This window comes from Bufo gargarizans, chromosome 2, assembly GCF_014858855.1.
Source record: "Bufo gargarizans isolate SCDJY-AF-19 chromosome 2, ASM1485885v1, whole genome shotgun sequence".
NCBI lineage: Eukaryota > Metazoa > Chordata > Amphibia > Anura > Bufonidae > Bufo > Bufo gargarizans.
In genome coordinates, this window is record NC_058081.1 from 387,679,865 (window position 1) to 387,702,541 (window position 22,677).

General features: G+C 46.1%; 1 protein-coding gene across 3 annotated transcripts in view; it reads right to left on the reverse strand.

Moving 5' to 3' along the window:
- Positions 1-22,677, reverse strand: part of RAB24 (RAB24, member RAS oncogene family) — a 55,659-nt gene that overhangs the window by 7,396 nt on the left and 25,586 nt on the right. For 2 of the 3 annotated variants that reach the window (XM_044280794.1, XM_044280795.1), the window contains exons 6-7: positions 2,085-2,135; positions 220-282 (exon numbers count right to left, since the gene is read on the reverse strand). In XM_044280794.1, coding sequence (XP_044136729.1) covers positions 220-282; positions 2,085-2,135 — 114 coding nt within the window. The remainder of the gene's footprint in view (positions 1-219; positions 283-2,084; positions 2,136-22,677) is intronic. The other variant, XM_044280796.1, reaches the window with a different exon arrangement.

The following is a 22,677-nucleotide window of genomic DNA, read 5'->3' on the forward strand; positions in this document are numbered from 1 at the left end:
TGTAAAGGAAAACTGACTTAGTTGCCCATAGCAAGAGTTCAGAGCTCCTTTGGAAAATGAAATGTGGAATCTGATTGGTTGCTATAGGCAACTAAGCCAGTTTTTCTTTACTTTAGTTTAATAAATGTCCCCCATTGGGCTTGGGGTAATACAGATTTTTCAGGTGATAGGCTCCCTTTAAATAGAAAAGGCTATGCAATAGGCGGTTATTATACCCACCTGTTTGGACTTGGAAATTACTATAATTCACATAGTCTTCTGCGACCTTCTGAAAAAGTTCATCTGGTTTATACACACACACACACAAAAAAATAAAAAATTAAAATAAGTCAGATAAAAAACATTAAAGGAGTTTGGGATTAAAAATCTCAGACAAGCCCTAAAATAGCTTTGGTCTGGTTCTCCTGCCACATTTTGTATACAACAGCGGTGACATGACAGGATATGGCACATGACTGCTGCAGCCCATCAATGTTCTCAGGGGTCTTAGGGCTTCCTGACAAGTGATCTGATGCGTCTAGAAGGCCTGATTCAAATGACTGCACACACCACCTACAGAAATAAATGATGCACTCTTTTTGGAGTGTCGAAAAAAACCTTAGGGCATGCACTACTTCGGTCTGTGTCTCAAAGAACATGGATCTGAAGACAATAATCTTCAATAGTTGTCATGTTCATGTCCTATGCAGACATACAGACCTCCCTGCGTACTAAAAATTGTATATGTATTTTGTGGCCGCAACACGGACTATTTGTAATACAGCCATCTGATTCAGACCAAACAGAATAGCAAAATAGTGTTGTCTTAGTATGTATCTTCTCTCATACACACAGATTTGTATTTTAATGCTGTGGGTAAGCTTTTATAAATATAATACTTCATACTATTGAGGTCTGCTTTCAAGAGATCCAAACACTTCCTTAAAGGGGTTCTCTGGGAACGATTTAAAATGGCTGCCAGCAACCTGTCCTAGAATGTGAGCAGACCTTCACTTGCAGAGCTGCCTGAGGGTGCAGGACATCACTACACACTACACTCTAGCACTTACGTATACTACATATTGAGGAGATTTCCTGTCAGGCTGCTCAGCCATGATGGTATATTGTAGGCAGGAGATGATTACCATCTATTGTAATACAGTGCAGGTGGGCCATTTTACATAATACCCATGGAATCTTTTAAATAAAAGATTCCGCTTCTCCATGTCCCAACTGTAATTGGAAGTCCATATTATGGCCATGTAACACTGACCTTACAAATGAAGCCAGGTGTTCAGCTTTGTGTGATGAGCAGCCTTAAAGATAACTGTCATATTTTTTTATTTGCTAGTTTATTAGAGCTGAGTTAGTATGTCAATGATTGCCAAAAGATCTGTAATTACCTTATAATAACAGTTTTCATTAATTACTTCTGTCCCTTTCCACTGCTCCCTTAAAAAAAAAACAAAAAAAAAAAAACATTGCTATGGGTCATCTGTCTCCGGCTAGGAAGACAGAGGGGCGGTCCTTCACACTGCATGCCTGCATTAGGCTTCAGAGTGAGGAGGCGTGTCTCTCAGTAATCCAATCTGATTAGCTGGCAGGAAGCTGCTGGCTACAGCAAGTTTGTATGTGACCTGAGGGAATGCAGTTTTGGCCTCAGAGAACTGGCAGAGGAGCCATCTTGAGAAGATCCTCATAATGTAGGATTCAAAACAGCCGTACCTAAGGGGGAAACTCAAGGAAAACCGTGGTAAGTGAAGAAACTAAAGATTGCTTTATGCATAATGCTGCTGCAGCGGTAACATGCGGAAATTGTTTTTTTTATGAAAATATGACAGTTATCCTTTCACAGTAGCACCTCCTACTTGTCACGCACAGAGAAGCATGTCCTGTGTCTCTGCTATATCCACACATCTGCACAGAAGGGGGAGGTTTGCTATCAGAGCACAGGTCCAGCAAATAAGATCAATTCTATATGTTGCCTCTCTAATAAAGTCTTCCAGTTTCACTATTTTACAGTCCCTGCACCAGCCTAGGACTGGCATACACAATGTGAAAACTGTTTTATTTAAACCACGTCCCACAGGTTTACCAGAACTTACCTACACTTTGTCCAGTTTTACTAGATGTTTCACAGAGGTGAGCTTTAATCTCTGTAGAAAGGAGAAATATAGTTACACATTTATGGTCATTACAAGGACAATTACTGCAATAGGGACTGCAGATTTTGGACTATGACAAACAAAAGTATATTGAAATACTATATTTTATGACATTGTATAAGATACAATTAAATAGCTGCCATGACTAGCTATACAGCATAAGTGGCAATGGCCAATATAACTTACTATTACCTACCCTACTAGTAGAAATAGTCTGCACATAGTGGGATAAAATTCACTAATTAGAACCAAATTCTTAATCCGGTGTTTACAGTTAGGGCAGTTTCACACATGCGAGTCCATTGCGGGAATCAAGACCCGTGTAAGCATGATCCTCCGTTCTGGACTTGCAGGGGGACAGGGCATTATCATGATTTATAATGCTATGTTTGGAATAGGATTTATGGTCTACCTTATAAATATCTGCCTAATGACTATTACTCAGCTTCATTTCTTTCTGAATAAAAAGGGAACTCCTTGTAGCCCACAGTGTGTGAGCACAGTAGCAGACTGGAGTTAATATGGCACTGTCCAAAGTTTTGGCAAGCGGTGGAAACAAGATTTTGTTATTGTGATGTTAGAGTCCCTCTAGGCCTGGACTACACTGCGACTTTTAAGGCTACTGACTTATTTTAACTATTGAGTGACAGTTGCAGTCCACAAGATTGCATTTAACGGAGTTCATTTCATTTGGACTGAAACTGTAGAGCAATAGTTAAAATCAATCAGTAGTGCTAGAAAAAGGCTCAGTGTAGCCCTACCCTTAAGCCCTTTCACACGGGCGAGAATTCCGTGCGTGTGCAATGCGTGAGGTGAACGCATTGCCCCTGCACTGAATCCAGACCCATTCACTCAAATGGGGATGTGCACATGAGCAGTGATTTTCACGCATCACTGGTGCGTTGCGTGAAAATCGCAGCAAGCTCTATATTGTGTTTGTTTTTTGTTTTTATACGCAACGCAGACGCCACAGAAGTGAATGGGGCTGCGTCAAAATCATAAGCATCTGCAAGCAAGTGTGGATGCGGTGCGATTTTCACGCATGGTTGCTAGGAGACGATCGGGATGGGGACCTGATCTTTATTATTTTCCCTTATAACATGGTTATAAGTGAAAATAGCATTCGTAATACAGAATGCTAAGTAAATTAGGGATGGAGGGGTTACAAAAAATTAAACTCACCTCATCCACTTGTTCGCGCAGCCCGACTTGTCTGCCTTCTTCTTTGAGGACCTGGGAGGAAAAGGACCTTTGGTGACGTCACTGCGCTCATCACATGGTCCATCACTATGGTGATGGACCATGTGATGAGCGCAGTGACGTCAAAAAGGTCCTTTTCCTCCCAGGTCCTCAAAGAAGAAAAATCACGCATTTTCCTGCAATGCACCAGCATCTTGTCCGGCCCTCACACGCGACGCCCGTGTGAAAGAGGCCTTAGACCTACAGTATACTGTGTGATAGGGAATGCCCCCCATTCCTATATTCCTTGTCTTTACAACTAGTTTTTTTGCACACATTATTGGTAGGTGTTCTCAATTTCCTACAATTAAGAGCTAGAATATAACAACTGGGTTTTATAAAGCTAGAAAATCAGAAGTATACCACGAGTGGCATAAGATATGGAAACATTGTCCCTATTTACCCCTATTCTCAGCCTTTTGGAAAAGTGTTGAGAGGCTTTATAAGTTGCATATTATGCAAATATGGCATGCGCCATAATTTGTGACTTTTTTTTTTTACGCCAAAATAATAGCATAAAACCTTTAGTAAACGTCCCCCATTGTGCTTGTAAGATGATTATATGGCACTTACTAATATAGCCTTTGTTGAAATTCTGCACCATTTTCTATATTTCATAATTTCAAAGTTTTGTCTTGTCCATAAGATGGCTCCTGATGGAGGGTCATGTGACCAAGAAAATCACCTCCATGTGAGGTCTTCTCCATTCAAATACATTGCATGTGCCTTTTGTATGTGCACTTTTGGGAGTTTAGTGCAGATGCAGAGTGTTTGAATGGAGGAGGCCGAGTGTTGTGTCTGGTCACATGACCCTCCATTAGCGGCCATCTTGCGGGTAGCACAGAAGATTTGCCTAACAAGAGGGTATGGCTTATGAAATATTGCAAACGGCATAGAACACATTAGTAAGTGCCATATACAGGTGTATCTCAATAAATTACGATATCATTGAAAAGTTAATTTATTTCAGTAATTCAACTCAAGAAGTTGAACTCCTATATTATATAGACTCCTTACATACAGAGTTGGGTATTGTCAAGAAGAAGATGACAGACACCAGACTCAACACCGCAGCAGTGCCACAGGCTGATCACTCCATGCCACGTAGCATTGATGCAGTAATTCATGCAAAAGGAGCCCCAAGTAATCAGTGCATATACTGTACATACTTTTCGGTAGGCCAACACTTCTGTATGAAAAATCTTTTTTTTTTTACTTGGTCTTATAAAATTATCTAAATTTGAGATATTGACTTTTGGGTTTTAATTAGCTGTAAGCAGTTATTATCAAAATTAAAAACGTATAAACACTTGAAAAAGATCACTCTGCATGAACTGCTGCTCTATATGAATTTAATTTTTTAAATTGAATTACTGGGAAATAAATTAGAATATCATTGAAGAGTAAATTTATTGAGATGTAACTGTAGTCATCTTTGGTCACAAGTAGCCAGAAAGTGGCCACCCCTTTAAGGATGTAAATGGGAAGGTGATGTACCAGTTATATTGTATTACATTCCCAATACAATACATTTTTTAGAAAACTCCACAGAACAGTATGGAGTCATGTGACAGGGGTGAGGTTACGTGTCTTCTGGCTCTCTGACTGGGGACCATTAGTTGTTCCATAGTGTAGAACCTGGCTAAGCCCCCTTTAAGAAAAAAAGGAACTTGTGTATGTTGCTTTATAGATGGCACTTGCTCCGGAGCAGAATGGGCGCCATAGCTGCTGGATGCCTGCCGTTTTACACAGCAGACACCAGAGCTAATGCAGATCACAGATATTTAACCCATCATATGCTGTGGTCAATTGTGATCCCAGCATCCGAGCAGGCCTTTCCCTGGGAATGCAGCTTTAAGCTCCAACAGCTCTCCTGCACTGAGATCAGGAAAGCCTTAGGAGAGCTCAAGGCTACCACAGCAATAAGTTTAACTTTTTTTTATTTTTTTAAGTGGTCAGAATATGACGATGCAACTATGGTATTGCTTTTTTTTCCCCCCAATTCCACCCCATTTGGATTTATTTCCAGATGCCCACTACAATGTATGCAATATTAAATGGTGCTACTAAAAAAGTACAACTTTTACCAGAAAACACAAGCCCTTATAGGTCAACGGGAAAATAAAAATGTTATGCCTCTGGGGAGGTGGAAAAACAGCCAGGAGGGTGTTAAAGAGAAGTTATTAAAAAAGATCCCATCAGATTTAGTAGAGCTGTCAGCAGCCGAGCACCCGTCAACAATTCAAGAAATCGGATAAGGCAAAGCACAATGTTCTCCTTGTCTGGTAGAGTACAAGCTGCTGTGTCCCATCATCATTCAATGCAGCAGATTTTATGAGCACAGCACTTGACTTCAAATTCATACTTCTAAAGATTATGCCACACATTACGGCCATGATGCACAGACCTGAAGTCTGACCACAAACCAGAGCAGATTTGGAATGCTTGCTGCACCTCAGCCTAACAGTGGCCACTATGTGTTACTCTTAAAGGAGCTGGCTACCTTATACATCTTTTTTCTTAAAGTGCTGTAAAACGATATAATGGTATAAAGGAATCTGCCCTGATGTCTGGATATGTGAAGTCACACTCCCTTGTTTCAATACAGTCTCTTCACTGACTGTACATTGCTCCTGTTCAGTACATGACCACTAACGGAGGGGGCAGTGTCCTGTTTAGTGATGAGCGAAGTATTGGAAAATTAAATTTGTCTGCATCGCCAAATAAAAAAAAATATATAATTGCTTTGTGACCAATTACTTTGTCACAAAGCACATTTCTTTGTAAGTTGTGGGTGCAATGACAGGGAACGGCAATTGTACCTCTCAGATGCCGCGTTCATAGCAGACATCTCATGCAGATCGTGATGACGTCATACGTCACCGCGCACAGGATTTTTTCAATCAAAATGGCAGCGGACGGCTCTTTGGGCTCAAAACGAATGAGGCACGTATCTTTTTTAAATTTTTTATCCGCCCTTCAGGGAAAATGGCTGTGGAACATGGACGCGAGCGGTCCGTGGTATCCCGGCCTGGCATCCTGCTGAGAGCAGGAACGCACAGCGTCATTGGTTGCTATGACGCCGTGGGCTTCATGCCCCCGCTGCACTACAGTAATACATTGGTATGATCTATACGAGTATTACTGTAGTGCAGCGGCAGCATGAAGCGCATGGCGTCATAGCAACCAATGACGCCGTGCGCTCCTGCTGTCAGCTGGATGCCAGACCGGTATACCACAGACCGCTCATGTCTGTGTTCCACGGCCGTGTGCATTCGGCCTTACCATGAAGCACGAAGAAATTCGGCTTCAAGGCAAATTGATTTTTCCCTGAAATTCAAATCAAATTCCACTTTCTGGACTTCAGTTCACTCAACACTAGTCCTGTTCATCAGCAGCCTTCACTGAGTAACGCTGCCCAACAATATACAAGTAGCTCATGCACAGCGCAGAGTCTGTACTGCTGTTTACAGCACTTTTATTTATATGGAATGTACCTCCATCCAGATGTGACAACATAAAGAATAGTCCTAATATAAGAAAGCACATTAAATAATGTTTTACAATTAAAAAAATATATATTTTAGTCACATGCAAGTCATTATTTATATGGATCATACTATGGGCTCCACCTAGAGACAAGGCATGTAACCCCTGAAAAAAAATAAAGGGCTGAAAAATTACACTCTCTGGGACCTTATCCACCCATTCACCAATTTAGATGAAGGTTTTTTTTATTTTATTAATAATTGAGAGATGCAAGCACCTGCATCAAAACTGCACAGTATGAACAAGCGTAAACTAATTTGTTTATAAAACCCAATGTTAAATATCTAATTTACATCACAGTGATTGTACAAGCACAGAAGATGTCCCTGCATAATCACTATGCAAACCCAATGGTTTGACACCCAGACTGTTCCTGTACAGGCTGGAATCAGAGAAACATTCTAGCCAGGCCGTTTAACATCTTCCATGGTCTGTAGTGACCTCAGCAGATAGTGTTTGGCAAAGGTAGGCAGCTCCCTCTTTCAATGCATTGTAGGACTCCAATAGGTTGCCATGTCAGCCATGGGCCTAATAAAAGGTCCATGGCTATCTTCCAATTAGGTCAAACCAAAAGGCACAGCGTATGGGTGCTTTCACATGAGCGATGTGTCGGTCCCAGGTGCTGTCCAAGCCTAAAACTGATAAAACCTGCCCCATTATATTCATAGGGCATATTCACAGGGGCGATTCTCCATAGTGTGCCCTATCTAGGCGTGATTTTTCTGCAAGACTCACTAATTCAAATGAATAGCTCTGCAGGAAGAAAAAACAAAAACAGACCCATCCATGGTGGCAATTACCGGGTTTAAGCCTCCCTTACAGGGAAGATAGAAGAGAAGAGGTCAGAGTAGACCTAGGACTCCTACGCCATGATGTACAAAAGTTATGTGAAAGAGTCAAATTCACCGAAACACGTGTGTCGGACCTGGAGGATCTGACTGGCCCCCTGCCGGCTCGCTGCAGTAGAGGCCTCAGTGAAATTGTGGCGACAAAAATGTGACTATATAGAAAACCGCGCAAGGCACAATAATGTGCGCATCATCGGCATGCCAGAGTGGGCGGAGGGCTTAGATCCAGCAGCCTTCCTGAAGGGGTGGTTGAAGTCGGTGTTTCCTAACGCGGCCTTCTCATCCGCATATACAGTGGAAAGGGCACACCGGCGTACCTGCCAGACCACTTCCTCCTGGTGCTCCTTCAAGGCCTCTCTTAGCCCGCATGTTAAATTGGCGCGACAGATCTCCTTTTGGCACAAGCCAGGATCACACAAACAATCACTCTTGGGTCGGCGAACATCTCCCTGTACCCGGATTTTTCAGCTGAATTACAGAAAAAGCGCACTACCTTGGTCTCCATCAAACGATGGCTTAGAGAGCTCAATCTCAAATATTCAATGGCATATCCAGCACGCCTGCGGGTAGTGGACGGCGACAAGCCTATTTTCTTCTCCAACCCTACAGAATCGGAGGCTTGGCTATCCAGGAGGCCACGCAGGTCTCCTCCAAAGTGATCCCTCCTGGGAATGTTTTCTCTGTTGAAATGATGAGAGGGAGGTGGAAAGTATCCTGCAAGGACTATGTTAGGACGGTTGATCCTCTCTGTTCTTAGTTCGTGGGACGGCAACGTATGGCACATGATATGGGTGTGGGCTCGGGGACACTGAGGCTACTTTCTTTGCCGCTTAATACTGAACGTGTCTATATAGCCTGCAAGTGATTGCATATGTCGCACGAACTAAACATAGTCCCCCTTGGATCAATTTTGTGGATAAATTCAAATCCTGGAACTCCCTGCCATTGTCCACTATGGGATGAATAAACCTAATCAAGATGATTCTTCAACCCAAGGCGCTATACTTACTAGAGCACACCTGTGTACCAATCCCCCGCACATTTTTTGATAAATTGCATTCTATCATAGCGACGTTCATATGGGGCAAGAATAGACGTAAAACTGTCTGCAGAGGAGCTGGGACAAAGGGGGGGGGGGGATCTATATTTGTATTTTCTTGCTGGTCAGTTTCGGTATCTGGTGCCATGGATGACCCAGGATGTACTCCCTAACTCTGTAAATAATATTCAAACACATTTGCGACTTTCCAGCCTCTGGCCAGTTTTAGACGGCCCTTTGTCTGTACTGGGTCCACTCCTGCAGGTCCATAGACTTGCACATCAGGTTTAGAAGGCTGCAAAACTGCAACAATATATTGACCTGCCAGATGATGTCCCACTGTGGAATAATCCACTGTTACCTAACCTGTTACACTGTGAGGGGGGAGAGTGTTTGGAAAGGATATAGAGTGCATCATCTGAAAGACCTATACGAAAATGGATTATTATTTTCTCTCAGCTGCAGTCCAAGGCTGGGATCATACGCCCACATTTCTTTAGATACCTACAGTTAAGACATGCCCTACTACGGGTTCTCAAAAGATCAGTCTCTGCCTAACCACTCATCAGGGTCTTCAGAACTCAGGGGACCGAGAGGGCTAATATCCACCCTTTATACACACCTGCTTAACCTTAAACTCTTCATCTCCCTTGGGTGCTGAGGGCAAGTGGAGAAACAACATCTCCACTCTGTCAGCAGAGGATTGGAGTGATGCATTAGCTGTCCCTGTGGCTGTATTACCACCTCTCACTAATAGACTGACAACTCTTTATTTTACACAGATGGTACCTCACTCCGACCAGACTTTTTAAGATGGGCAGGATGCCCCATACGGGTTGCCATATGTGTGCGCAGTTGAATGCGGATTTCTGACACCTCGTAGGGGACTGTAGCTCTATTAGATCATTCTGGAGAGCAGTGGTGGATGTTCTGTCCACTATGATTCCGGGTACCCTAGAAGTCTGCCCCAAACCTAGTCTTTTGGAATAGTTGAGGATGACTCACGATCACACTATGTACTCACTTTTATAAGGGAAACACTTTCTTGCCAGAAAGGCGATTGCTCTCCGGTGGATGGCGGACAGGCCTCCCACGGTTGGCCAATGGAAAACTCTAGTAAACAACATCATTACCCTGGAGAAGATTATGTTTTCTCGCAGAGGATGCCCTTAAAAATTTGAAAAGATATAGGGACCATGGTGTGCCTCTCCACTGACTGTCATGCCAGTCCACTCACACTCTGCTGCTTAGCAGCACGTGTGTCTTTCTACCCCTCAACCCAGAGTATAGGAATCCACTCAATATTGATGTCACCATTTATTATAAATATGTTGGTAGTGATATGCTTATGCTATTTGGGGTAACTGATGTATCATTCATCCTCATGACCAAGATGTAATATAATTATATGTCTCAAGGGTTATATATACCATTGTATACTTTGCTGATTGCTTTATAACATACTCTGTTTGTTATAATGAAATAAAACATTTATTTTTTAATTCTGACTGCCAATAATTATTTGCCGTATTAAGCCTACCAAAAAACTGAACAACAACATTAAAAAAATAATTATTACACAAATAAAATAGGTCACATAAAGCACTATCCCTGAACTATAATAATAAGTTATGGCTCTCTGAAAGCGGTACACATTCGATATCACAGTAATTGTACAGACCCACCGAATAAGGGACCATTTACAAACCAGTATGGTTGCAAATTGCTATTTGCAAAACACGGCAGTAGCCATGTGAACTCCGCATCGCGGATGCGGACGCATTGACTTGAATGGGTCAGCAATCTGCAAGATACGGCGAAAGATAGGACATATCCTATCTTTTGTGGTGCATAGGCACAGATCAGAAGCCCACAGAAACACCCTGAAGACCTTCTGTGGGCTTTTGGGTCTGTGCCTCCACACCGCAAATGATAGGACATGTCAGGCCACTGGGTTTGCACCACAATACGGAGGTCACACAGGTACGGTAACCATACGGTTGTGTGAATGGCCCCTAAAAACAATATTTTTGTACTCACCGTAAAATCTGTTTGTCTTCCGTTCATTGGGGGACACAGGCATTGACCATGGGTATAGCTGTTGCCGATAGGAGGCAGATACTAAGCACACAAAGTGTAAGCGCCTCACTCTTCAGCTATATCCCTTCCTGCAGGGACCAAGCTAAAATCAGTTTAGTGCAAAAGCAGTAGGAGAAACCAGACATAAGAAAAATCACATTATGTGAAAACCCAGAACCACACAGGCCTATAAACAAAAAACTGGGTGGGAGCTGTTGTTCCAGGCAGTCCCTGGGGGTGGGCTCAACTACATCCCCCCTGCCAATCAGAGAAACGCTGTTTGCAAAACTGTACGCCCCAAAGAAGCGTCAGAAGATGCAAAGGTGTGCACCCTGTAAAACTTTGAAAAAGCATGCAAAGACAACAAGGTTGCTGCCTTGCACACCTGAAGGGCCGAAGCCCCATGATGCATCGTCCAATAGGCTCCCACTGCCCAAGCCGAATGGAGCAATCACCCGGAAGGGCGGGGCCCGGTCCTTAAACGCAGTACGCTTTCACAATAGCCAAACAAATCCATCTGGAAATTGAAGCCTTTGACGCTGCCAGCCCTCATCTCGGCCCCTCTGGAATCACGAATAGGGAATCCGTCCGCCTGAAAGATGCCGTCTGGGACAGAGAGATACACACTGCACGCACCAGATCCAGAGTATGGAGCGACTGTTCTCGAGGATGAGACTGGTCCGGACAAAATGAAGGAAGAATAATCTCATTTAGATGGAATGTCAATACCACCTTCGGCAAGAAGGACTGCACAGGGCGAAGGACCTCCTTATCCAGGATCAAGAAGGGCGACTAACATGACAGAGCCGCGAGTTCCGACACTCTACGGATAGAAGTAATTGCAACCAAAAAAGCCACCTTATAAGACAGGAAGCGCAGCAACACCTGCTGCAAAGGCTCAAACAGAAGATTGGAGAGAGCGTTGAGCACTAGATTAAGATCCCAAGGATCCAATGGAGGACGCAAGGGGGGGCACAGCATGCGCCACCCCCTGCAGAAAAGTCTGAACCTCCGACAGTGAAGCTAAATTTCGCTGATAAAGAATGGAGAGAGCCAACACCTGCCCTTTGAGAGAGCTGAGAGCCAGCCCCAAGTCCATGCCCGACTGCAGGAAAGCCAAAAGTTGTGGCAAAGAAACACAAACGGGAGACAGCTGTCTCCGCTCACACCAACTAAAGTAGGACTACCAAGTCCAGTGGTAGATTCTGGAAGACGACTGCTTCCTGGCACGAATCATAATCTGGACCACTGCATCCGAAAAACCCAGAGCCTTCAGTACGGTGGCTTCAACAGCCATGCAGTTAAATGTAGCTACCCTAAATTTGGGTGTGAGATCGGCCCCTGCGACAGCAAGTCCTCCCGAAGAGGAAGATGACAAGGTTTGTCGGCGAGAAGTGAGACTAGCGATTCGTGCCACACCCTGCGCGGCCAATATGGGGCCACGAAAATGACGGGCAGTCCCTCTGACCTGATCTTCCTGAGAAGCCGTGAAGTGAGTGGAAGAGGTGGGAACACGTAATGAAACGTGAACCGACTCCACGGGATCACCAGTGCATCGCATGCCGGGGTCCGTGGACTGTGCGATGAAGTCCTTGAACTTGTTGTTGAACAGTAAGGCCATGAGATCCACATCCGGCTGACCCCACCTCTCACAGATGTCCGGAAAGAAAGAAAGACTTGCGGGTGAAGAGCCCACTCGCCGGGATCAAGATGCTCCCGGCTGAGAAAGTCAGCGATCCAGTTGTCTACGCCTAGAATGTGAACTGCCGATAGCGCCGGAACCAGGTTTTTGAGCCCAGCTGAAAATCCTCGTGTGACCATACCCCCTGGACCGAGAGATTTTCCAACACTCCCCATCCATTGTTAACACTCTCCAATGGAGAGGGAGAAACAAATGCCCCCATGTCAACATCGGAGAGGCCATGCACCATCTGAGGGACCGGCGCACTGGGGCAAGGAGATGCATTGGCCGATCGAAGGAGTCTGGGGAGCGATCCCAGCTGGACAGAATGGCTCGCTGAAGCGCTCTGGTATGGAACTGAGCATAGGAAACTGCTTCAAAAGGCAGAAACCATGTGCCCCAGAGACCGCATGCAGTGATGAATGGGAACCGGAGCTGGCCACAACAATGAGTCTGAATCTGAAGATGGAGAGGGCAAGACCACCTTGGCCTGACAAGTGTCCAGTACCATGCCCAGATAAGTAAATTGCTGCAATAGATAAAGACAAGACTTGGAGAGGGCAAGACCACCTTGGCCTGACAAGTGTCCAGTACCATGCCCAGATAAGTAAATTGCTGCAATAGATAAAGACAAGACTTGGAGAGGGCAAGACCACCTTGGCCTGACAAGTGTCCAGTACCATGCCCAGATAAGTAAATTGCTGCAATAGATAAAGACAAGACTTCTGTCTGTTCACGATCTATCCGAAGCACTCCAGGGTGTCCAGGACTATGCTCAGGCTGTCCGCTGTCCCTTGGAACGGCGGACCCTTCACCAGGATGTCGTCTAAGTAAGGGATCACGACGATTCCCCTGGCATGGAGCAGGGCCATGACTGCCGCCAGAACTTTCCTAAAGACAATGGGAGCAGTGGCCAGGCCGAACAGGAGGGCTACAAATTGTTAGTGAAATGGACCCACTGCAAACTGGAGAAACCTCTGATGACTGATTCATATGGGTACGTGAAGATAAGAGTCCTTGATGTCCATTGAGGACAGATACTCTCCCGGTTCCATGGACGCAATGACCGACCTCAGTGACTCCATCCAGAATCTGCAGACGCGAAGGAAACGGTTGAGCGCCTTGAGGTCTAGAATGGGAACTTTTTGGAAACCACAAAGAGATTGGAGTAAAAACCCCTGAAAATGGTCTTGCGCCAGAACCAGAACAATCACACCTTGCTGCAGCGGCATGTGAATTGCCAGAAGAAAAAGAATCTGCGGCTGCGGGAGAGGCCAGAAGAGACGACAGAAAAAAAAACAGGACGGAGGCGAGAATTTCAAATCCAGCTTGTAGTCCTCTGCAATGACCTCCCTCACCCACGCATCTGAGACGTGAGCCAGCCAAACATGCGGAAACACAAGAAGCCGGCCGCCCACCCAAACGGAGGGTGTCGGGAGCTGACCTTCATGCAGCGGAGCTCTTAGGGTTAAAGGACTTGAAGCCCTGTTGACAGGAATGCCAGGAAGGCCGTGGCTTGAAAGAAGGCTTGTGCTCCTGGCCTGCGGCCGACTTATCGGCCGCTCCCTCGGGGCCGGAAAAACTCAGAAGGGGACGAAAAAAAGGCTTCCGCTTTTTTGCCTTATTAGACCGCCCCCTGTTCTGAGGTAAATGGGTGCTCTTAGCACCTGTAGCGTCCAAAATGGTCTCATCCAGGCGCTTACCAAAAAGTGTGCTGCCAGTAAATGGGAGGGCCGCCAGGGTCCGCTTTGAAGCATTATCTGCCGCCCAGCATGAGAGCCATAGGGTACGGCAAATAGCCACCAACAGAGCTGACAAGCGAGTCATACCTGGCCGAGTCCAAAGATGCTTCATAAATATATGCACTGGCATGCGAGAGCTGCAGGGCCACATCTGCAAGTTCGTCCGAGGGGACTCCTGACGTAAGTTATTTGCCCACTCACCCATGTAAAGGCAAATACCAGCTGCAGCGCTGTGCCCAATGCTTCAAAGGCAGATTTTGCAAAAGCCTCCAGCTTCTTATCTTTGATATCAGAAAAAGAAGCCCCATCCGCTATTGGACAGGTAGTATATTTAGCCAAGCGGGAAACTGGCGGGTCCACTATAAGTTTTGGAAACATAAAACGTCTATCTGGAAAATTCCACTCCTTGGAGAGAGAGGAATCAAACTCCTGGTGGTTGGGGAAACACTTGTGTGAGCAACGGAACCTTCTAAAAAGGAAAATCCCGAGCTGACAGACGACAGAGCGGGATCTTCAACGTCTCAATAAACTGCCATAATTAAATTGTCCACCATGGAGAATAGTTTGGGCAACTGACCCTCTGGTGAGACAACATCCTCTTCTGACCCTCTCTCCTTGGAACATGCCTCTTCAGCTGAGGACATGTCAGAGTGAGACTCTCTAGCAGGAGGAGACAGAAGACACAGAACTTCTTTTGGAAGTTCTGGACCCGTTTTGTGGGGCGGCCGCGATGGTCACGAGCCCCATGATTCCCAGAGTCAGACCGGTCAGAGGACTGCCTTGCAGACAAACGCCCCAATATATCCACAATAGTTTTGTTGGTATTTGAGACATCCTGTACCACCCTAGACAAGGAACGCACCCATTCCGGTTCTTCCATAGGTTGGGCAGCGGGAAGCAATGGGTCCGGAGCCGAGCCGCTTAATGGCGGCGCAGCACACGCAAAGCAGAGGGAGTTTGACTGAGGGGATGGAAATTTTGCACGACATGTTGTGCAGGCAAAATGACGCACCAACGGGCCCACCTGCTTCGGGACCTGGGTTCAGACATAATGACACCCCAATGAGGCAAATGGGAAGGTTAGGCCCTGCAAGAAGGGACAAACAACACTTACCCAGACTGTGTCCCTCCAAACGCCAGTGGGAAAAAAAAAAAAAAAAGAAGTGGGCGGAGCCCACTCTCCCACTGCTGACGTTGACGTGGGGGCGGGGCAAACTCAAGCCCACCCCTAAATGCTGCCGGCCCCAGCGCCCGTCCATCCTCCCAAGCCACAGCCCTCGCTCTAAGGCCATGGCCCCCACACCGGCATCCCCGGCCACCGCAGGAAAGCCTACCGTCACAGGCCGCAGAGAAACCAGGGCCTCTAATAATAATAATAATGGACCCGGCTGCCCCAAAACCAAGCGGACACGCTGACATAGAAAACGGTGCTTCTTCAGACAACCCCGCCCCCCCTCCTCTCCCAGTGCGCTCCAGAGGACGCAGTACAAAGAAAGAAGCCACCCCCTTGCTGCAGCAGCGTCCCAGGTATGTTAACCCTTACGCTGGGTTCACACCTGAGCGTTCTGAAAGGAGCGCTCTGTATGCACGATTGTACCGGCGTTTGCAATCGCGCATACAGAGACCAGCGAACGCCCATTGTCGCTCGTTCCCGAAAGTCTATGTATGGGAACGCGCGACAAGATGCCCCAAAGAAGCTCATGTACTTCTTGGGGCGTCGGGCGTTTTACAGCGCGATCGTACGCGCTGTAAAACGCCCAGGTGAGAACCATTCCCATAGGGAATCATTGGTTTCTCCTTGTTGAGCGTTTTACAGCGCGTAGGAACGCGCTGTAAGACGCTCAGGTGTGAACCCAGCCTTAAAGGAGATTGCTGCCCAAGTACACACATGGGAAGAAGGTAATACTGGCCAGGGTCCTGGAGGTGGTACTGAAGGGGTTACTGGAGGGAGGGTGGAGCACTGCTCCTACTCACCTCTCTGATGTCTTCTGCCCCCCTGACTCCAGCTGGATCACAAACTTCGGAGTGCGGACTCTTGGTGAGGGACGCTACACCGGAACAGAGGGGACTTTCGCTGGGGCAGCTGTGGTGATGAGTTTGCTGGCGGGAGACCGAGGCTTTTACGGGGACCTCTGGTCCTCCTTTTCTTCTAGAGAGTGGGAACGAGCAGGGGGTTTGGGTGACCCCCTGGTCTCCTGGGTGGGAGTGCAGGCAGTTCTTACCCAGACAGCCTGAAGCTTCAAGCTAGGGGAAAGAAATAAAAATAAAATTTGTAGGAAGGTCTGCCTCCCAGACACCAAGCTAAAACTGATTAGATTTATCCCTGCAGGAAGGGATATAGCTGAAGAGGGAGGAGCTTACACCGTGTGCTTAGTGTCTGCCTACTAGCGGCAACAGCTATACCCATGGTCAAGGCCAGTGTTCCTCAATGAGAGATGAGAAAGTTATTTATGCCACACAGTGAACGGAAGTTAATAAGTAGTGTTGTACTTTTTCCTATTCCCTTCCCCTAAAAAATAAAAGTTAATCAAATTCAAAAGTACCCCAAAATAATAATCTTACAGAAAAAGGAAAAAAGTTATTGCACAAAAAAAAAAAAAAAAAACATTCCTGTAGCTCTTAATGACAAAATAGGTTGCATATCCTCACAACTAATGAGGAAGTCTCCAGTAATAGAATAGCAGAAGTTACAAGAGAAGACATGATCAGAATTCCCATTATGGAAGCATTCCCATACACATTTGAAAATAATATGTAATTGTTCATAATGCAAATATATGACCTCACAAAAGGCAACAGTCCATTCTTTAATATACATGTAGCAATGCAGTAGGTCTTCAGACCCTTTCACATTTTGTTATGTTAGGCCAAGTTCTCGCTTTAGTTGTTTGATCAGTAATTTCCATCAGTTATTGTGAGCCAAAAACCATAGTGAAGCCTACTCAGATAAGGTATAATGGAAAGATCTGCACCTGTTCAGCGTTTTTGACCCATACCTAGTTTTGGCTCACAATGACTAATGAAAATAACTGAAGTGTAAAACTTGACCTTAGAAATCTTTGTAAATTTATCAAAAATAAAAAACTAAAATCTTGCATTGACAAAATATTCAGACCCTTTACTCAGTTTTTAGTTGAAGCACCTTTGGCGGGCGATTGCAGCCTCCAGTCTTCTTGGGTATGATGCCACAAGCTTTGCACACCTGGATTTGGGGATTTTCTGCCATTCTTCTCTGCAGATCCTCTCAAGCTCTGTCAGGTTGGATGGTGACCATTGGTGGACAGCCATTTTCAGGTCTCTCCAGAAATGTTCAATTGGGTTCAAGTAAGGGCTGTGGCTAGGCCACCCAAGGTCATTCAGGGTTGCCCCTAAGGCCTGCTTCACACTAGTATTTTTTCGGTCCAGCAGGGGAACAGCGTGCCGGATCCGTAACTACAGCGTACACTTGTGAGCTGACGGAAGTCCGCCTGGCCCTATTTACTTTAATGGGGAACGGCGTGGATCTGGCTGCAGCGCGGCAAATATGCAGAGAGGCAGCCGGACACAAACCACTGCGTGCGGACTTCCGGCAGTTCACAGATGTTCACTGTAGTTATGGAGCCGGCAGGCTGTTCCCCTGCCAGAAAAGCCTGCCGGAATGAGTAAACGCCAGTGTGAAAGTAGCCCAAGCCACATTCAGTGTTGTCCCTAAGCCACATTCAGTGTTGTCTTGGCTGTGCGCTTGGGGTTATTGTCTTGTTGGAAGGTGAACCTTCAGCCACGTCTGAGGTCCAGAGCACTCTGGATCACATTTAAAAAAAAAGAATATCTCTGCACTTTGATTCAACCTTGACTAGTCTTCCTGTCCCAGCTGCTTAAAAAACACCCACAAAACATGATGCCGCCACCAATTTTTATTTATTTTTTTAACTCGTTTTATTGAAGTTTAACAACAGACATGGTTCATCACAGTCTGAAGCAGTGGCAACCCACGCAGGGGAGCCACTAGCTCCACAGCATACCCAATGCACTGTGTACTTTGGTGGTAAGTATCCACAGTATTCCACAACCTGACATCAAAAGACACCATAGATCTACGTTCTAGAGTTCAGACACCCAGCGCAGTGGGATCCTTCGACACGGAGTGTAAATGCATAGGCTGCAAGGAGTGAGTAGAAGAGCACCACTCCCCCCAAACTCTCTGAAATTTCCGAGGACACTTTCTATGGATATACACCACTTTTTCCATCGTCATTGCATGATTCACCAAGGTCTTCCATTGGCCCACCGTAGGGGACCTTTCCGCCATCCACCTCAGAGCTACTGCCTTTCTGGCCAGAAAGAGAGCTTCCCCCAAAAATACCCTCTGATAATGAGTCCACTGTTCCTCCACCAATACTCCCAGAATACATATTTTTGGGCAGACCTCTATCGGGACAGGCACCATCGTGGAGAGGATCTCTACAACTTTACCTCAAAAGACCTGTAAATACCTACACCCCCACATCAAGTGCCAGAAGTCAGCACTCTCCTCTTGACATCTATGACACCTGCTGCTAGGCGATCTCCCCATCCTATGCAGCCGAAGAGGGGACAAATAGCTCCTATGCAGTATGAACAATTGTGTCCGCCTATTGTTTACCGATGGGGAAACCTTAGTGGGTACTAGCAAAGCCTCCTCCCAGTCTTCAGCATCCAGAGTTGGAATGTTAGCTTTCCATTTCGCCTCTACCTCCAATGGCTGGAGAATCATGCGATCACCCAGCAAATATGTATACAATATAGAAATAATGCCCTTAGGTCCCTGTGATCTCAGCACCCCAATCAAAAGATACTTAGAAATACTGCGACTCATCCCTCTAAACTGAGCGGTCAGGGTGTGCCTTAATTGAAGGTACCTATAAAATAAAGAGTGGGGAATCTCAAACTTCTCCTGTAGTTGCTGTAAAGTCCGCAATACACCCCCATCATACAGCTCAGCCAGTGTCAGCACCCCACACCCTTTCCATGTCACCGAGCCCTCCAAAGTTATCAAGTGTGGGAACATGGGATTGTTCCAGAGTGGGACCACGTCTGGCAAATCCACATATGCGTTGAACTTGGCTGCTTTCCATACTTGATTAGCCAGTCTATGAGCAGGGAGTAACCTCCCGGAGACTACACCTGGAGACTCCAGCACAGGCCAGAGAGTAGATAGACCAAGATGCTCCCTCAGCCAGTACTCCGGCCCTGGTAAATCCCCCTGTTTCACCCATGCCGCTACATACTTCAGCTGGCCGGCCAGATAATATAGAAGGGAAAAAAAATTAAAAAAAATTAATAAAAAAAATCGGGTAGAGCAGCCCCCCCCTCTTGTCTTAGATCTCCGTAGCACTTTCAGCGAAAGCTTCCTCCTAGCCTTGCCCCAAACAAAAGCCGTCATCAATGAGTGCAGTCTATCAAAAAAGGCCTTAGGTACCGGGGCGCATGCGTGCGACAGGAGATACAGACCTTTCGGGAGCAAAATCATTTTAACTAAATTCAGTCTCCCCATCACCGAAATCGGCAATGCCTTCCATGTCTTAAATTTGTCAATAAATAGGGACTCTATCGGGTCTATATTTCTCGCCACGGACGCGCAAGGGTCCCTTGTGATCACAATGCCAAGATACTTAAACTGGTCCACTACTGGTAAATTGTGAATACACTCCGGCCAGCCATGATTCCAAAGAGGCATAATAGCTGATTTCGTCCAGTTTATGTGCAAGCCCGAGTATGTGCCAAACTTCTCTATTACCTCAATAGCACTGGGAAGGGTCCGCTCAGGCTCATCCATAAACAGGAGGAGATCGTCCACGTACAGGCCTATCTTCTCCTCTCTATCCCCTTTAGAGATCCCTTTAAAAGACCCATCCTGTCTGATGCGCAAGGCTAAGTGCTCGATCACCACCGCAAACAAGAGGGGGGACAGGGGGCATCTATGCAAAGTAAATGAGTCCGACTGGGTTCCATTCACTAGTATGTTCGCCTTAGGTCTCTGGTACAAAATCTCAACCCACCGTATGAACCCCAGTCCAAACCCAAATTCCTTCAGAATCCGCAAAAGGAAAGGCCACTCCACAGAGTCAAAGGCCTTGGCCGTGTCAAGAGACACCAGGGCCCATTCACGACCCTCCGCTGCTCCTATCTGAGCAATGACCTGGGCTCTCCTGATATTGTCAGAGGTGGTTCTCCCCGGCATGAACCCTGCTTGATCCTGATGTACTATAGACGTGATCACTTTGTTCAAACGGGAGGCCAGTAACCTAGTCAGAATTTTGTAATCTAAATTTAGCAATGAGATCGGCCTGTAAGAGCTGCACACAGTTGGATCTTTATCCGGCTTTAATATGACAACAATAGTAGCATCATACAGGGTCTCAGGTAGCTGGTGGCGCTGGAATGATGCTGAGTACAATTTAAGGAGTTGAGGGCTAAGAATCTCACTATACCGTGAGTAAACTTCTATCGGGATCCCATCCGGGGCTGGCGCCTTCCCAGCTGCGAGATCACGGATGGCTAGCTGGATTTCTTCCAGGGTTATGTCCTTACCTAGCAGGGCTATATCCGCCGCACTTAGCCTAGGGTGATCCACCTCTGCAATATAGTCACTCAGTTCCCCCTCCGTGTAGTGAGCTGCTTAACTGTACAGTGATTGATAGAACCGCTTGAATCCATCAAATATTCCCTCAACGGATTCCACCAGTTGTCCCTCCGGGTTCAAAATTCGTAGTGCCGAGGGAGACGACTGATTGGTCCTAGCAATTTGAGCCAAAAGCTTACCCGCTCTATCCCCCGATTCAAATGACTGCTGCTTCATGAAGAACATTCTACGTTCACTTTTCTCCTTGAGATACAGCATATACGACCTACCCCTAGTCATCCACTTCATCCTATTCCCCTCTGTGGGGTCAGAACAAAAAGAGGCCTCGGCCTCCCTACATTTAGTGTGCAAATCCAATTCCTGGCGAGCCGTGTCCCTCTTGACATAAGATATTGAGGACTTCAAACAGCCCCTCAGGTAGGCCTTCAGGGTGTCCCACAATAATAAACCCTCCGTCTCATCCCCCTGCACATCTAAAAAAAAAAAAAACAAAAAAAAAAAACTCTCAACTGATCAGGAATCCTATCATTTTGTGTCAATAGGGAAAGCCAAATGGGGTGGATCCTCATCTTCCCCCCTCTAGAGGCAACCCCGGGAATATCAAAACATGCCACAACCGCAGCATGATCTGAGGGGCCCTGCGGCTCATAGGTAATAGCTACCAAATCAGTATATACAGCAGCGTTACCCAGAACATAGTCAATTCTCGAGAGCGCCCCCCTAGCAGGAGTGAAACAGGAGTATTCCCTCAGCTGCGGGTTCCTAAGTCTCCACAAATCCACCCATCCCATTTCTGCAGCAATACTGAACAGTGTTATCGAATGGACCCCAGTCCCCCTCCCATCAGGCGGTCGATATCTGTCTAACTCCTCCCGCATGACCATATTAAAGTCTCCCATACAGATCAGCCGGGCCGAGGGATATTGCGCCGCAAACCCCAAAACCACTTGAAGAATTGAGACTAGCCGGGAAGGGGGGTTGTATAGGTTGATTATAACATAAGGGATGTGGTTAATAAAGCCATATACTAGTATTGGCCCTCCGGATCGGCAACAGACTGTTGCGGTTCCCAAAGGAGTCCCTTGCGCACCAATATGGCCGTACCTCTAGAATTTGATGTACCATATGACTGAAGTGACCACTGCACCCATTGTTTAATAATTCTGTGCCCAGTGTCAGCCGTCAAATGAGTCTCTTGAAGTCCTAGGGCTATAGCGTCGCACATGCGAAAATACCGCTATCCTTTTGTTCGGAGCCCCCAAGCCTCTCACGTTCTAGGACATCACCACTAGAGATCCCATAATTCAAGCATAGGGTTATCCCTCCAGTAGTGCAGGATACCATCCGGCGAGTGAAAAGGAACCTTACTCAGTGTAGTAACTCGCCTCCCAACCACACTCCCATTGAGAAAGTGATGTGACCATGCCTTCAGTAACTTGATAAACATATAACATAACAGGTGAACACCTAACACCTCTAAACATACATCCAGTGTATACATCATAGTGTTAGTAACGTGGCAATGTATTCGGGGACCAGTACGGGAGAAAAGATGTTATGCCCGTGCAGGTAGCCGACCATTCCCCGTTCAATGCAAATAATGCAGCTGCAGGTGCAACTAAGCGTCAATAGGTGCGTACATGCACATCCAGACCACCCATGAATCAATCTCAACAACAGAGCTGGATCAATGGTCTGGCAGCTAATAAAAATCACATTACATAGAGGTGAGGCAGAAGATTGCACCGTAAAACA